The sequence below is a fragment of the Gekko japonicus genome, unplaced genomic scaffold (assembly GCF_001447785.1).
Source record: "Gekko japonicus isolate JY-2015 unplaced genomic scaffold, Gekko_japonicus_V1.1 scaffold1974, whole genome shotgun sequence".
Classification (NCBI taxonomy): Eukaryota; Metazoa; Chordata; class Lepidosauria; order Squamata; family Gekkonidae; genus Gekko; species Gekko japonicus.
In genome coordinates, this window is record NW_015163147.1 from 208,668 (window position 1) to 225,551 (window position 16,884).

The following is a 16,884-nucleotide window of genomic DNA, read 5'->3' on the forward strand; positions in this document are numbered from 1 at the left end:
GGACTACTGTAACGCTCTCTACTTGGGGCTGCCTCTGTCGCAAATCCGGAGGCTGCAGCTAGTGCAGAATGCTGCAGCCAGGCTGTTGATGGGTCTTTCCAGGCGAGACCATATCCAGCCTGTGCTGCAAGCGCTGCACTGGCTGCCTATAGCATACCGGATTCGCTTCAAAGTGCTGGTACTTACCTTTAAAGCCCTGAATGGCCAGGGTCCTGCCTATCTAAGGGACCGTCTCTTCCCGTATGTTCCCTCAAGAGCACTGAGATCGGGGATGTTCCATCGGCTGGTAGTCCCAGCCCCCCGAGCAGCGAGGTTGGCCCATACAAGATCTAGGGCATTTTCGGTGGCGGCTCCTTCCTGGTGGAATGAGCTCCCAGAGGAGATCCGGGCCCTGCGGGACCTAGTGCAGTTCCGCAGGGCCTGCAAGACGGAGCTCTTCCGCCAGGCCTTTGGATAGGAGCCGCCGCCACTACCATCATATACTACCTCGCCACATCGTCCATCTACCAGACCCTATGAGGTCGATCAGTTGTTTAAGCTGGGACGCTTTTACCATCAAGATTACAAGAACAAGTCGCTGAGCATTTTGTAAATTGTATAGACTGCACAGATTTTAGCACCAATTTTACTGTATAAAAAATTGTTTTTATTGTTTTAGTATTTATGATGCTGTTAGCCGCCCTGAGCTACTGGATAGGGCGGGATAAAAATCGCAAAATAAAATAAATAAAATAAATAAACTAATAACACTTAGCATTTAATATTACACATTTTCAAGTGTTCAAAGAAGATCTTCATGTGTGTTAAGTCAGTAATATTTAGAGTGCTTTCGTGGATCAAAACACTACGATGGTCCCTATATTGTAGAATGAAGGGTTGAGCTGAACCTAAAGGGTTCAACCTAAAAGTTCACTGGTGCGTTTGTGAGTCAGAATATGTGAACCCAGCTCACAGCATACAGTCAATAGGCTATATCGGCTCTCAGTTGCCAGCTGCATCAGGACCATGGATCTCGTGTGGATATAATGGGCCAATATCAATACACATTTGACTGCATATAAAAGTAAAAGTAGAGTCCTTGAGAGGGAAATAAAAACACACTAAAGCAGTGAGAGCTAAGTATATGTAAGAGCAGAGAAGAAAAATCATCCTTAACCATGAGTACCCTAACAGCAAACAATCTTACAAAACAATCTTACCAAATAAAGAGAGAAGAAAGAAGACAGACACATGAAACTGCCTTATACTGAGTGAGACAATTGGTCTACCAAGGTTGACTTGTCTACCCTAATTGCCAGCAGTCCTGAGGTCTCAGGTAGAGGCCTTTCTCATCACCTACTACCTGGCCATTTTAACCGGAGGTGCCAGGATAGAACCAGAATCTTCTTACGCAAAGTAGATGTTCTTACCACCGAGCCATGGCCCCATTACTAAATACAAGACAAAAGTATATGGCATTAAATACAAAAGTTATATTTTAGCCAGACTTTCTGACAGAGATGGCATCTAAACATGAAGATGTCCAATGATAGATTTCTGCCTGTCGAGGATTCACTTTCACATAAGGAAGCAAAAGAAGAAAACAATCAAACTGAATTGCATATCATATCCTTTGCTTATGAAGCAAGAACACTGACATTAACAGAAGAAACTCATTCTGTATTTAGCTCTCCCATTCAAATCTGTGTGTCTTAAATGTCCTTAAATTAGACTGGATCACTCCTCAGTTTTCTACTGATAAACAATGTATATGATATCTGCTCACTAAATTTTCTTTCCATTTCTCATCTGGGACCCAAAACAACAATATAGCTCATGATCACTGCATAATGAAAATGCTGAGACCTCTGCTATAAATTGTTGTATACATTGTTTGTGTTCAGACTTTTCTTGAATGGGCACATAGGAGAAATTAATGGATTATGCCAATAGTTAGTGAAGTTTTCCTTGGTATCATTCATTTACAGAGGGATGCATAGCCCCATGAAAGAGCAAAGGAACAGGACACTTACGCTAGTAACTGGCATGCCAAAGATTCGCTCCCTATTGTTGTAGAGTAATGCCATTTGCTGGGAGTCCTTCAATTGCTTCTTGATTCTTCTTGCTTCATTGGCTATCTCATGGGCCCGGTTAATATCCATGTGTGCAGAAAACCCAGCCACAGCAAGCTGTGAGAGAAAAACAAGTGTGACATGTAGGAAGGTAGAACCCATCCCTTCTAAGGGTACACAGAGATTTGAGAAGAGGTTGAGACATTTAGCTTTATATCCAATCTTGACAGGGTTTTGGGACTCCCATCTTTTGTATTGTTATGACCAATTGTTTCTAACAGGTCATGAAAATATTTCCCTCTTCACCATGGTGGGATTTATTGGATAATCAAACCTGATTAAAGGATGATTTGCTACAGCAATATCTGCTATGTTTCCAGACAACTATAATTATGGTTGCCAACAGCTTGGGGGGGAAATGTCATGTCCCTTTAATAAAGGTTTAATGTGATGTTATGTATCAGATGATGTTATTTATCACTATGCCATGAAAAGATTCAGTTGCGCTTTTCGATGCATTCTTTTAAAGGGATAGGACATTTTTCTCCATTGTGAAAGATACAGGGTTAGTTTCTTTGGTTGGATTTGAAGGATCCAGACTAATACTGCCTGAAACAAGCAAGAGTTTGTAGGATTACAGCTGCTTCTCAAATACAGATTTGTAATCAAATGGATCATTACAAAGGCACCATAAGACTCTCATACTGTCTTTTCCAAAGAGACTGTCAGTGGGCCAATTAACTCCCTCCTGAACAAGGCAGGGAGTATGCAAATCAGTATATTTTAAATGAAGTTTCATCTTTATGACTGTAGAAATAAATCTGAAAGCAAGCTGGCAGAATGTTCAAACTCACAGATATTAGAAGATGGTTCAAAGTGTTTGTTGTTTTTTTTAAGCCCCCGGAGGGGATTTTCTATTATTTTTATAAGACTATAAAGCTAACACAGAAAAAAGGGAGGGGAACTACATTTACAGGATAAAGTAAAGAAACCCACTACTACCTAAAAACCCAAGAGAGGAGATCATCAATAGCTTAGTTACATCAAGTCTTCCCTTATTTTATGTCATTATAAACTGAGTCAAACATTTGTAATACTTTTTACCCTTTTCTTTAAATCTTAAACTTAACTGTCTAAGAACAGTACCCCAATCATCCCATTTCAAAGTTCTCAAAGGCAAAAATCAGAGTCCTTCAGCCATCACTTCTCCTTTCCCCGTCTCTTCCACAATTTGTAAGGACTTTTGGAGGCTGCTGCCCCTTGCTCTGCCAGAGAGTCCTCTCCGGAAGAACCCGAGTCCAGCTCGCCACTAGACTTACTGTCCTCTTCTTTTTTTCCATCCTCTGGCCTTCCCAACTGGACCCTTCGAAATTCCCGAGCTTTCAGAACAGAGTCAATCATTTCTTTTTTATCCTTGATTTTGAAGGTGATGCCTTCTGGAATTAGCCATTTGTATCCAATTGAATTTGTCTGAAGAAAAAGCATGAGATCTTTATACTTCTTTCTCCGTTGCCTTATTTCAAATGGAATGTCTTTTAAAACTCTAATAGCATTCTCTACCACTTTCAGGGATATTCCAGAAACTGCTTTCAGGATTGCGTCCCTCACATGCCTCTTTGAGAATCTTACGCCAATTTCCCCAGGCAGATTATTTTTCTTTATATAGCCTGAATATGATCTATAGACCACATCCATATCGCTTAGCAGTGATTCCGTCTTCATCTCTGTCACTGGGGCTAGTAATTCACACATCACTTCTTTAAGATTCTCTCCCTTATTCTCTGGCATGCCCTGGAAGCGAAGGATCATATTAGCCTTCTCCATTTGTAATTGCACCAGCTGATCTTCCGTGGAAATTTGTTTCCTTTCCAGCTTTTGCACTTTTTTCTTCACCTTTTCGGTCATTGCATCCACTTCATTCACCTTCTCAGTATTTTGTTTCATCATTTGCAATGTCTCATTTATCTGATTTTGCTGAGAGGTGATACATTGAGTCATTGTTGACATTTGTTCCTTGACGTTATTCAGCTGTTCCAGCAGGGGGCGCATGGATTCTGCTATGGTCTTAGCCAACTCACTGGTAACTTCCGGTTTCGGGCTCCCAGTCCCTTTCGGTTTCAAAAGTTTTTCTTTGTCCTTCTTCCCCGCCATCATTATCGTTTGTTTACTTTCGCAATTTTTTAAAAAGTCTCAGAATGTGCACTTGAATGCTTAAACTTGCTTTGGTAAGTACTTCTAGACAGTTTCCTTCACGTTTTCTTCCGCTCCCCCCCTCAAATGCTCAAAAGTTCATGCGCATGGGAGGCGTCTCTCCCCCGCTCGCCTTTTTCCCATTCAGTGGGGTGGGGAGTGGAGCTATCTTTTTCCTTTGCAGACGCTTTAAAACTGACTCACGTTCATAATTGGTCTTCCGACCTCATTTTCGGCTTCATTTCTGACGCTCGATCTCCTGCGCTTGCCGCGGTTGGCGTCACTTAAGTCCATTCGGTCTCTCAACACCTCTTCGTTCCGATGGTTCAAAGTGGTTTTTTTAATATCTTGCATAACTTATTACCCTAGGAACCAATACACTGTGTGCAAAGATTTCAAGCAGCAGAACCTAAGGGATCTGGCCACTATAGATGGTTCTTGTAAATTGGCACTTTTCACTTGGTAGTATGCTAGGATTAATTTATTGGAAATGCAATGCAATGCATGATATTCAGATGCCAAAAGGCATATGGCTCATACCTGAAGTGTGCAGGTGCTATCAGAAGTATAGCTCTCAAATAAGAGAAGACTGCAATTTGTTTGCTATATTTAATTCATTTTAGAGTCCAAAACCAAGGATACAATCCATATGATATATTTTATTAAGACCAGCCTTATGACACATAAATGTGTGAGATTCTGAGCTCTACAAACTCTTCATCAGGCTGAATGAACAGTTCCGGAGAACTTGAAAGATCATATACTGTTGTGTGTCATTTGTTTGGTCCTAATAAAAGATATTAGATGGACTGTGTTTTTGACTTTTGAACCAGCATGGCTGTACACAAGTTTGTTCACTTTAGAGTGCTATGTTTTACATGTTTATTTGTTTGGATCCAGAGGTAGATTTGAAGGGGAGGGCAACTTTTGCCAACTCCTCCTTGTACTGTAGATCTTCAATTTGCCCCTTATAACGCTCCTCAGGGTTCCCTGTTCCCTCAGAGTAGCATTTCAGGGAGCATTTTAAATTGCAGTAGAACAAAGAAGGGGGAATAATCCCATTCCACTGGCAGAAATCCCTATGTCAGTGGAAATTACTCCTGAATTCAACCCATTTTGTGTTTCATTGTTGTGAGTTTCTTTGAATAATGGTTTCCTGTACAATAGAAATATAAAAGTTTACAGTAATGGTTGTTTTCAAAGAAGTAAAACACAATAATCAGTCAAGCCTTGCTTTCATTAAACCCGCACAAAGTGTATAGATCAAGAGCAAGATGCTTGCCAGGTGCTTACCAGCTGCCAGTGGGGGGCTCCAGGCTGTTCCCTGGGATCTCTATGGTTACTCTATGGCTTGTCCCCCACACAACGTGACATCATCATACCAGGCACGTTGGGCACGCAAGGGTGCTGTTTGGGGGTGGGGCTCCCCCCACTGGCCTGTGGCAGACTGAAGCCCCTGAAAACGGGGGAAACCCCACTGCCCCCAGGGGTTTGGCAACCCTAGCCTGGGCCCTGTGCGTGGCAATGTGTGAACACAGCCCTCAGATGAGCACAGGTCTCCATGTGAAAAAGAAAGCCTGATTTTGGATGCGGCGGGTTATAAAATTAATCCTAGCAGTCAATGGAATGGAAAGAGGGAAGGAAACCGTGAGAGACAGGATTGTCCCATCTTAATAATGAGTTAATTAAATATGAACTGTTGATGTGACGTTCTGATTTTTCACAAAATGCCATGTGTTGACATGGTTTACTTTGGACTTCGTTTATATCTTCAAACTAATACAGGGCAAAGATATCTGTACCTGAAGGCCATCTAGCCGTTCCTGGAAGTTGGTCTGATCCATGAACTGAATTTTTCGGAACCTCTCCTCATCTTCCATGTGCTGCTGCCGTACCAGTTCAATTTGTCCACTGATCTTGGAAGGCCAGCTGCTTGCAGCCCATCTAAGAAGACAAAGAGAGTTAGAAGAAATGCTTCATGGGGATATGGGCAGAATAATACTACTTGGAGATGTTACAAAACAAATGGAGGTAAAACTCCTGGAACTAAGCCAGGAACACAGATTAATCAGCATGCCTCTCCTCTAAAACTTCATCCCCATATCTATTCCCCTGGTGTCTGCATTTGTGGATTTCAGATGCCAGTGAAGACAATTCCGTTTCCCCCCAGCTTTTTATTTTTTATTATTATGCATTTTAATATATTTTATAAGCTACCTTGAAAGTTTATGACTGATAGATGGGATATAAATACTTTCTTAAAATAAATGTTTTAAATAATTTTTTTCAGTCACATACATTAAAATTTATGATGACCCTCCTCATAGAGTTCTTGTGAGCATCATAACTTAACTGCAATAGCAGTAATTTATTTTGCATACTGAAGGAGCTACAGAACTGATTCACAACAAAAATAACATATTTTTTGCCTAGAGAGTAAGTTAGATTCAGCACCTAATTCAAACTGCATTTACAATTTGTTGTATGTTCTGTGTCAGATGGTTTCCCTGGGTGAAACCAGCACACAGAGATACTGTACTGTCACTAATATAAGAGCAAGGGCATGAGTACTGTTACTTGCATGTGCCTGTCACTCTTCATCCAGTATTGCACATGGATACAGCTCTGTTTCCCTTTTCCTTCAGTCTCCAGACATGCCTCCTTCTTAACCAAAGCATGCATAATCCATCTCTCTTCCTTACTCTCACTCATACTCACACACACACATCTCTCTCTCTCTCTCTCTCACACACACACACACACACTTTACCTCAGACTTCCCTACTTTTCCCCACAACAAATATAACTGCAGGGTAGGCATGCTGACAGTGGCACAAGAGACCATTTTCTGCTTGGCTCCCAGGGCCAGATCCCCACCAAGGTATTGGCAAAACTGCTGGGGACAGCAGTGTGGGAGAAGGCAACAGATATGGCTTATGCTGTCATTGCATCCCAAACCTGCACATCAACCAGCTGAATCCAAGGCAAATCCTTGAAATTCTGATAGTGGTGCTGGGGCTTTGCTTGCTTTAAGCATATTTCTAAATGCAACCTTCAAACCACCACCCCCCATTTTGTTTGCTAACACATCAACACTTTCCCAGTTCAACAGGTGGGTTTTTTTTGCACGGGGGGCCATAGAGGTTGCCTATCCCTGCCCTACACCGGAACCTTCCCTTAAGGGGGCAGAACACCAGGGTAAGGGTAACAGTCTGGGTGCATGATAATGAGTGACTACCATTCAGGAATATTTGGGCTCTAACTACCATTTGACCTATTGTTCTACCTTGTGCAAGTCATTTCCCCTCTCTACAGATTTTCTTGCTTACTTTATCCACTGTAGGTCAGGGGCTCTGTCTGAATAGAGTCCTGCAGCTTGACTTCATGACTTACTGTATTTCAAATCAACAATGAAACTATGGGAGCAACCTGGCAGGCTACTGACAGCCCCCTGGCAATTCTCAAATTTCCAAGAGTATTTTATATCTACATAGGAATATGCAGCCTACCAATATCCGGTAAGCATCCATTCAATGCATTGCTTTTTCATAAGAAGCAAGGCAAAATAAAGGCCTTCAGTTTGCTAAAAAGGTCAGAAACTACAAAATTGCCTCAGTCTCTGGCCTTCAGGCTTGTACCACCACATCTTCTGCATCTGAATCAGGTAGTTCAGTGGCATCTATTATGGGTGCCTGAAGAGATTTGCTAAAGTCTTCAGATGTGTAAATAATGCCCTGAGGCAGAAAAGATGGTAACTGAAGCCAAAGGTCTTGCTCCCACTGCAGGGAAAATGCCTTGTGCTTACTTGTCATTGAAGTCGTCTTGAGTCAAGTTGTAGAGGAATTCTTCCATGACTTCGTATTCTTCCATGACCTTACTTATCAATTCCTACTCAGTGACACACACACACACACAGAGAGAGAGAAAGAGAGAGAGAGACTTTAAGTACATGATCAAAATTTCATTCCAACTGTAGTGTATTGTTATTACATAAAAAATGCTGCATATGAGTGAAATGCAGTGATTGGTGTGTGGTAGGGCCCTGCTATAATGAAAAATGAAAACCCACTTCTACTATCTCAGTTTTTGGGGTAGTAATACAGCATAAGAGACCCATCAGACCTTGGGTGTTTGTGTTTCAAGAAGCAGTGGCTCGGGCCTAAGAGTACACAGGAATCTCAAGAAACACCAGGGCCCATGAACCAATGTGCCCCCCTGCCCAGTGGTGCACTAGTGTAGACAGGTACACTTTCTAAATATTTTGAAGAGCTGGGGGGGGGATGGGGAGAATTGAAGTATAGGCAGTACTTATTACATTACTACTTTAAGAACATAAAAAAATTAGATGTATCCTTGTTTACACATAAAATCATATTTGGTATATTAGTGAAATTAAAAATATATATTTTTATTTGAACAATAAGTAAAAATATATCCAGGATTAGAGATGGAGCAGTAAGCTGCCACTCAAGGTGCACTCCTAACTGCATCTTTGTGCCAGCTGGGAAAATAGGGGAAAAGAAAAGTTAGAAAAAGAAAACATCAACATAGTAAAGAAATAAAATTATCTGGGCTTTAAAAACATTTCTCCATATAGCCAACATCATGAAGAAATAGCAGAAATACAACACCACTGTTTACCATAACCAAAAGAAGGTTACACCAAAGGCAATGATCCCTCTACCAAACTATTTCCAACTCTCTGAAAAAAGCCAGTGCCTGTCTTCAGCCTAACAGATCACACTATTAAGAACTATCAGTTAATCTGAATATCAACATGGGTCTCTTATGCAGTGTATAACATCATCCCACACAGCTGTAGTTAATAATAGATTAGGGAATCTAAATAGATTCCTTTCTTGTTAGTAGACAATTTATTAATATGCCAATATTTTAGACAGTTTAAATATGCCAATATTTTAAACATTTTAAAATACTGAATAGGAAACTTTGAAGAAGGATAAGCGATTCAAACACAGACAGTGGCTTTTTTTGCTGCTGTCCCCTGTCCCCAGATAGCTGAACTTGAATCCATGAACAAAAATGATAGAGATATGTATCCATGCACTGCAATGCATGTGCTTGAAAAATGGTGAAACTTCAGACGAAGGCTTAGAATTTGTTTTTCAGAGATTTGGTAAACATCAGAGGCTTGATTAATGCACTATAAAATTCCTCAACAGACTAGATCAGCTCACTTAAAAAAAACCAGGCTACATCGTTAGGGTTTTTCATTTAAATAGTATGTTCCCATTTTTACTTTTTTAAATTTAAAACATTTTAAAATGTTCTATGCTATATGAATATTCTTACACTAACAGAAGCCGATTATCTTCTACTTACTGCTTAAAATAATGTGCATTACCTCAGACCTTTTTTGCACCTCAGTGTTGCTGCTGTTTCCCAGCGAGTTGAATCACCAGCTGATGCTCCAACTTTGTGGCACCCCTTTTGCAAAAGGGCATTTATTTCAGGGTTGTTTTTTTAAATTCAGATCCGACCCTCCCCATGTGTTCCGCACTTCCTTTGAAAAGGGGTTGTGTGGCTGTGTCGTCAGCTACTTCGTCAGCGACAGAACCTCCTCTTTTTTTGCGCATGTGCAGTAACATTATAACATCATAACATTGTAAGAAAAAGGCTGGATGTATCAAGGGGGACAGAATGGTTGCCACCAGTGCTCCCTCTAAGCTGTGGAGCAAAAATTCTACTTTGTGAGCTACTGGCATTAAAGTTGTGAACTAGCAATTTGGCTACTGCACAAATTAGTTTGCTCTGGAGCCATCCTTCCTGAGCTAAGACAAAAATGTGTGAGCTGGAGTCTAAAAACCTGTGAACTACCTCACACTAAACTCAGCTTAGAGGGAACACTGGTTGCCACCATTTCAAAGATCCGCACTCCTCCTTATTCATGAACTAAGAAAATGGCTGCTGATCGTCAGACTGGATACACCAATTCATAAGACCAATTCCATAATTATGAAGCATGCTAAATGTGTTGTCATGTATTTTGTCAGCGATGGAACCTCCTTTTTTGCGCATGTGCAGTAATGTCATAACATCATAACACTGGGGGGGGGAAGGCTGGATGTATTGTGGGGAACTGCATGGTTGCTGCCATTTCAAAGGTCCCCTGCTCCTCCTTAGTCACCAACTAAGGAAACGGCCAGTGAAGATTCCCACAAAATCCTAATGAAAATTAGTATTCCGTTCGCGATTGTCAAACTGGATACACCAATTCATAACAGTGCTATTCAATAATTATGAAGCCCACTAAGTGTGTCATCATGTACTTTGTCAGTGATGGAACCTCCTTTTTGTGTTTGGGCATATGCAGTATTCCTAAAAGACTATAGCAAAGCAAGTTTGGGAAAGGGCATATGATGGATGAGGAAAGGACAACTGGAGCATGATATCGTGTGCATACTTACCCCAAAGTGTTCCAGTTTGGAAGCAAAACCAGAGAAAAACTTCCATGTGGAAACAGCCTCAGATACAATTCTACAAATCTATCTATGTACCTACTATCTACTACATTCCAATAATTATATACTACCTCCCTGGCCACAGCTTACCTCCTGTACTTTCAGCTTTTCAGGGATTCCTTTCATCCACTCTCGCAGCTCAGCCAGCTCCTCAATGCTGTTTGGTTTTTCATAAATCTTTCGGCTGATGGCTTTGAACGCTTCACATATCTAACGAAAGAAATGCTGAATCTGTAAATGCTAAGACTTAAACACAGGGACAATCAAGGAAAAAATAAATGGGTTGTATTCCTTCTTGAATGGTCACTGGTTTTTATCAAAAAAATACTTTAAAGCCTGATTTTCAGGCGTGAGGACACAAAGGGGAATAGAAGCCCTCTGAATTCCTGAAATTCAAGCCAAAATGACACATTATAAGGAGCACATAGCTGCCGCTCAGATTAGGGCACCCAGTCTTCTCCTCATGCAATGTTAAAGAAAATGCATATTATACCATCATGCTCAGTGTTTCCCTGCTCAAGCCCCCAAGACCTTAGAAAATCCCGGAGAGAGAGATTTTTGGAGGATGGGGCAGAATTTCCAAATTGTTGCCTTCCACAAATGCTTCCCAGCTTATGAAAGTACTAATAATATTTTTGCATTGCATGCACATTAATATACTTAGGAAACGGCAAAAGAACTATTTTTACCTGATGTTTGTCATGCATGGCCCTGTTGTGCAGAAGCATTTGAGTTAATGGGCTATTGATCTCTCCTACCAAGAAAATCCTTCAAAAATCATACATGCCAAAAGGATGTGAAAAACATTGTTATTATGACTGTACCCACAAATATCTTTTTGCAATTCCCTTGCAATTTTAAATTTGCAGAAGTGACTACAAAATTCTTCTTTTAGTTACTCCTTCAGTTTACACATACTACATATGAAACTCACATCTTCTACTTGACAATGTAGATTCTTAGCCAATATGTCCAGCATAGAAGTGGCCAATGCTTTGCATTTCTTGGAGAGGTTTTGCCTTACACCTTCAACACCAAGATGGAAGGGGCCAATTACTATAGAGCCTGGCAAACTGTTGTCCAGCATCTCCTTTTCTTCCAAATGTGTGTTTACCATCGCTCTCACTTCTTGAGCAGGGGGGCACTGGGTTTCATATGGTCTGAAGATATACAGAAATGCTGTTAATGGAAGCCCAGTAACACATGTATAGATCTACGCACTGCCCCAGATTATATCCTGTATTCACATTTATAGATGAAAACAGGGTGAACAACGGGAATGCTTAGTTTTCAAACAACAAGTGTAATTAGTCACTTTTCAGAAAAATGCCCCAAAATCATTAAACACATCTACACTTGCAACCTGAATGCCACTTGGAAGTTCTCCATACCTGCAGGGTATCGTTCAGATGAGCATGGTGTAAGAAGGTGTACATTCAATCTCTGTATTTGTTTACACAGAAGTAAATCTCAGGTAAATCAATGGCACACACCCAGGTAATAAATGTGCGCAGGACTGTGATGTCTCCAACATCATCTAAAAATTCACTGCTTATGTCAGAATTATTCAGCTCCTCCATGATGTCAGAGCAGCGAAGCAAGAGGGAACTTCAGAGAAGATCAGCCAATAGCATTAAGTGCAGTAGGAAAAGAGGGACAGAAGTAGAAAAGGAAAAATTGAAAGAGAATTAAAAACTAGATGAGCAAGTAGGATGGAGAAGACATGAAGATGAAATATGCAATTATGTCAGGTTTTGGTAACTGGACTAAGGAAGCAGAATTTGTAGTACTGTGAGACAGGACAGTTTTGACTAAGAGATGAAGAAAGATGTAAGTACTGCAGTAATCAAAGCAAAAGGTAGCTGTTGCTTTAAGCATATTCTGACCAAGTTCTAAAAACACATCTAAATATGTAGAGAATGAATGTAACAGATTTCTGGAAATATGTGCTATCACACTTGAGGATCCTTACTGACAGCAGACTCAGCAGGACAGGAAGACCTAGTTTATTTCTGTCTAATGTGTGAAAGAACCCTTTCTGTGCCCAGCTGCAAGGAAACCCCCAAATTTTCCTTTGAGTGTGTTATAAACCCCCCAAAAATCATTACATAGGAAACCAGGGACTCAAATAACATTTTTTTTGCCATCAAGTCACAGCCAACTTATGGCAGCTGTATGGTTTTCAAGGCAAGAGACATTCAGAGGTGGTTTGCCATTGTCTGCCCCTGTGAAGTGACCCTGGTATTCCTTTGCGGTCTCCAGTCCAAATACTGACCAGGCCCGACCCTGCTTAGCTTCTGAAATCTGACCAGCCTAGGCTATCCAGGTCAGGGCAACAAACCATCTTAACAGCAGTTAAGAGAAGTGACCAGTAACTCTCATCTTCTGATTCTTTTGCCCTGAAAGTGAAATATGTAGAGTATGCTCAGCATCATTAATACTGAATATGCATCCACTGAGATGTGCCACTCCCCTGTGAGCACTGAGCAGTAAACACATTAATCTTCCCATATAGTTTTTAGAAGAAGAACCTCTTCCATTATCCCCTCTGCCTCCATATAAAAATACTTACTTTAGGAGTGAGTTGATATCACGATTATTCAATTCTAAATACTTTTCATAATTCTTGGCATATGCTTGTAAAGGGATCAGTGCCTTGCGAATGCATGTGGCCATAGTATTGCGCAGTTCTTCTACAGCTGGCTCATGGATGCCGACAGATTCCAACAATGGTATCCCACAGATGAATATGTTTTCAAGCACATACTGAAAGAATGCCAGAATCAGGATCATTTAAAACAGGGAAGATTGCAGCCTGCTTCCATTTTCTCCACTGAGGAGGATGAAAATCCAGTGCACAGGATGAAAACCAATTTACTACCACACAGACTAAAAATGGAGCTGCGGTGGCTCTAGTGGTTAAGATGCTGAACTGCAGGCTGTGGAAGGTCGGTAGTTCAGCAGTTCGAGACCTGAGTGCCGCATGATGGAGTGAGCTCCCATCTCTAGTCCCAGCTCCTGCCAACCTAGCAGTTCGAAAGCAAGAAATTGCAACTAGATAAATAGGTACCACTTCGGTGGGAAGGTAACAGCGTTCTGTGCGCCTTGGTGTTTAGTCATGCCGGCCACATGACCACGGAAACGTCTTCGGACAGCACTGGCTCTTCGGCTTTGAAACGGAGATGAGCACCGCAACCCTAGAGTCGGATTCGACTGGCTTTCGAGCAAGGGAACCTTTACCTTTACCTTTAGACTAATAATACTCACCCTTTAGATAGAAAGGCTTAGTGGAAACCCATTTTATCCCAAGAAAGAACCACATCCTTAGCCATATGTAAATTCTGACATATGGTTACCCATTATTTATGCAATATAAAACATGGATGCTACAAAAGTTTGTGGGGATCACAATGCAAAGACCCTCATACAATACCCAGAGCCCCATTTGAACCGGTCATGTTACATGTTGTTTGAACCATGTGCCGTCTCACTTCTGCTTCAGCTTATCTCTATGAACCCACGATGGCAAGCCTCCTATCTCAGATCAGCCTATTCTAGCCAATGTCTCCTGACCTGCAAACAAAACCACCAAGTCCAACTGCTTTCATAAGATAATACTCTGTTCTCTGTTGCAGTTTTACCAAACAATGCCTGTGAAGAGAATTTCAAGAAGGCAGGAGGTGTGCCATGAAAGGTGATTATTGAAAGGCAGAAGACTTGAAAAGAAAACAAGAGCATTTTAAAAACAGAAGGCAGCACACCTGTTCCTCAGTATCAGTTTTATAATTTTATCTGCTGAACTACCTGAACTTGGATTTTAAAAGTTTGTTTTTAAAATATGCAACAAAACAAAAGTTTGTTTTTAAAATATGCAACAAATCTCTTTGTTAAGAAGTGATAATTGCACCAAACATATCATTTCATATCCTGCCACTAACTGAGTGTCAGTACTATAAATCTAGGAATTTAAAATTATAGCATAATTGCAACCTATTCTCATTAAAATCCACCATGTTTTTCTCAGTGCAAAAATGTTAGCTAAATTCTCTTTCTGTAACATCTTTTCTCACCTTTCACCTTATTAAAATTGTTGAGATTTTCTTTACCTGTGGATGAGTGTATGAAGCATGCAGCTTCATCTGACATTTCCTAACTAGAAAATATCAGGATGTGTAACCAAACTAAATCTTCTTTTCCTGAATCTCAGGATACATTAATTGGAGAATGGCATGACCTTTTCCCATATGGAGGAGATCAGTTCTTCTCAGCATGACTAGGTTGCCTTCTTATGCACTTTCTATTTCCACAAATTTCACAATCCAGATTGGGCGTGCAGCACAGCAGCCCCAGAAACTCTTGCTCCCCTGCACCTTTTCAAGTCCTGCAACAGCCATGGGGGGGGGCAGTTTATGCAATTGAATATAGTCTAATCTCAAAGGGGTATTGTGAAGATAAAATGGATGACAGAAGACATGCTATCCTGAGTTCATCAGAGGAAGGATCGGATAATAATATGACAGATTTAGATTTAAAAAGGCAATCTTTGGCCGAGTTCAGACTGGCAATTTGAAGCGCTAGGGAGTCGTGCCAAAGAAAAAATGGAATAGACCTGGAATGGCTTGTTCCCGGTATTCACACTGCAGTGAATGAAGCGGGAGGATACCGTGGAGGAAGCGCAAGGGAGCATTCGTACTGTTGCCCGCCCCTGGCGGGCTGTTAGCATGATTTCTGTACTCGGCTGCGTGCGCCTATGTGCATGGGCACATCAGCAAATAGGGCAGGATCGACTCCACACTTCCACTCAGCACGCCGGAGCATTCCAGTCGTGTGCACATGGGCACCTGCCGCGGAACCAGCTGGCACCTATTATCAACTGCGGGTTGTTCCCGCCTTATCAGCACTTGCATTCACACTCAGGGAACCGGAATCAATGCGCTGTATACACGGTTTGCTACCACTTTAATATGGTATCTTTTAAACTCAGGAGGGTAGTGGCACAAGATGGCTTGAGTACGGCTGGGGGACGCCTGAAACATGTGGCTGTGTGAACCCGCCCCTTTAATCCGCTACTGAAACACTTCTCAAACGTTTGCCTGCCAGGCCAAATTGCCAGTCTGAACGCGGCCTTTGTATAAGCATTTATCTTCAATCAGCATGCAATAGTGTAAGTGCCCTTTTTGAAAAACAGATCACAATTGAGTGAGAAGGTATCTTAAATTCCCCACTCACTTTCTCCAGCTGTGGTATGGTGTGGGTAGCCAAGATCCCTTTATTAAACAGAGAAACAACTGTGGTCTCAAAATTCTCCAAGGGTGTGCTGAAATGAACACCGGTATTGTCCAGTATCAAGTCAACTAAAAACACGGGATTTTTTCGTGGCCTGCAGAAGGGAAAATATGGACATCTGTGTTAGAAATTAATACCTTCCAGCACTGACTTTGCTTTGATAGAAATATTTCTTTAAAAAATTCATTGAACAGAGTTATCTCATAAAAACATAAAGGCCCTGCTCCAGTTCTACCTGGGCTCGTTAAACACAACTAGAGGCCCTCAATGGGAATATGCATCCCCATTAACAGGCACATCTATCAAGTTCAATGGGACCAGGATGATTATTGTAATGTAAATGCACATCAACATTAGGCATGCTTCAGGATCTCTCTCCCTGGTCTGGGGCAAAACAGCCTAAAGGGATGCCGAGGGTCATTCCTTTTTCTCTGCAATGAGATGGTATTCACTATAAACCACCTCATATATATTAATCCAGTCTGCCCTTGAAAACATTCTTGGAATGAGGCAGAATAGTTTTCCTCAGCAGTGCTTCACGCTGAACTCCTGCTTTTACTCCTGCTTTTACCACACACATACACATACACACACACACACACACACACAAATAAAGCCTCATAAAATATTCTAAATTGCATATAGACCCAAAAGAACAGTGAATGACCTATAGAATGTACAAAGTTACATATACACACAAAAAAGGACAGTGTATGACCTGATTCGGCCCACAAGAGCGATTTGGCCCACAAGAGCCTTCTTCATAGGTCAAATAGTGCAAAGTGCAATAAGCAACAGAGTCCCTGTACACATGTAAGGCAATTAACAATGAATAAAATAGGACCAAAATTGGAAAGTTCCAAAATGGAATTCGA

General features: G+C 41.2%; 1 protein-coding gene across 1 annotated transcript in view; it reads right to left on the bottom strand.

The window, feature by feature from the left end:
• Positions 1–16,884, bottom strand: part of DNAH1 (dynein, axonemal, heavy chain 1) — a 204,482-nt gene that overhangs the window by 155,405 nt on the left and 32,193 nt on the right. Inside the window, exons 12-18 of the mRNA XM_015407009.1 lie at positions 15,953–16,103; positions 13,296–13,489; positions 11,658–11,883; positions 10,814–10,933; positions 8,047–8,129; positions 6,044–6,185; positions 2,013–2,168 (exon numbers count right to left, since the gene is read on the bottom strand). Of these exons, the coding sequence (XP_015262495.1) occupies positions 2,013–2,168; positions 6,044–6,185; positions 8,047–8,129; positions 10,814–10,933; positions 11,658–11,883; positions 13,296–13,489; positions 15,953–16,103 (1,072 nt within the window). The remainder of the gene's footprint in view (positions 1–2,012; positions 2,169–6,043; positions 6,186–8,046; positions 8,130–10,813; positions 10,934–11,657; positions 11,884–13,295; positions 13,490–15,952; positions 16,104–16,884) is intronic.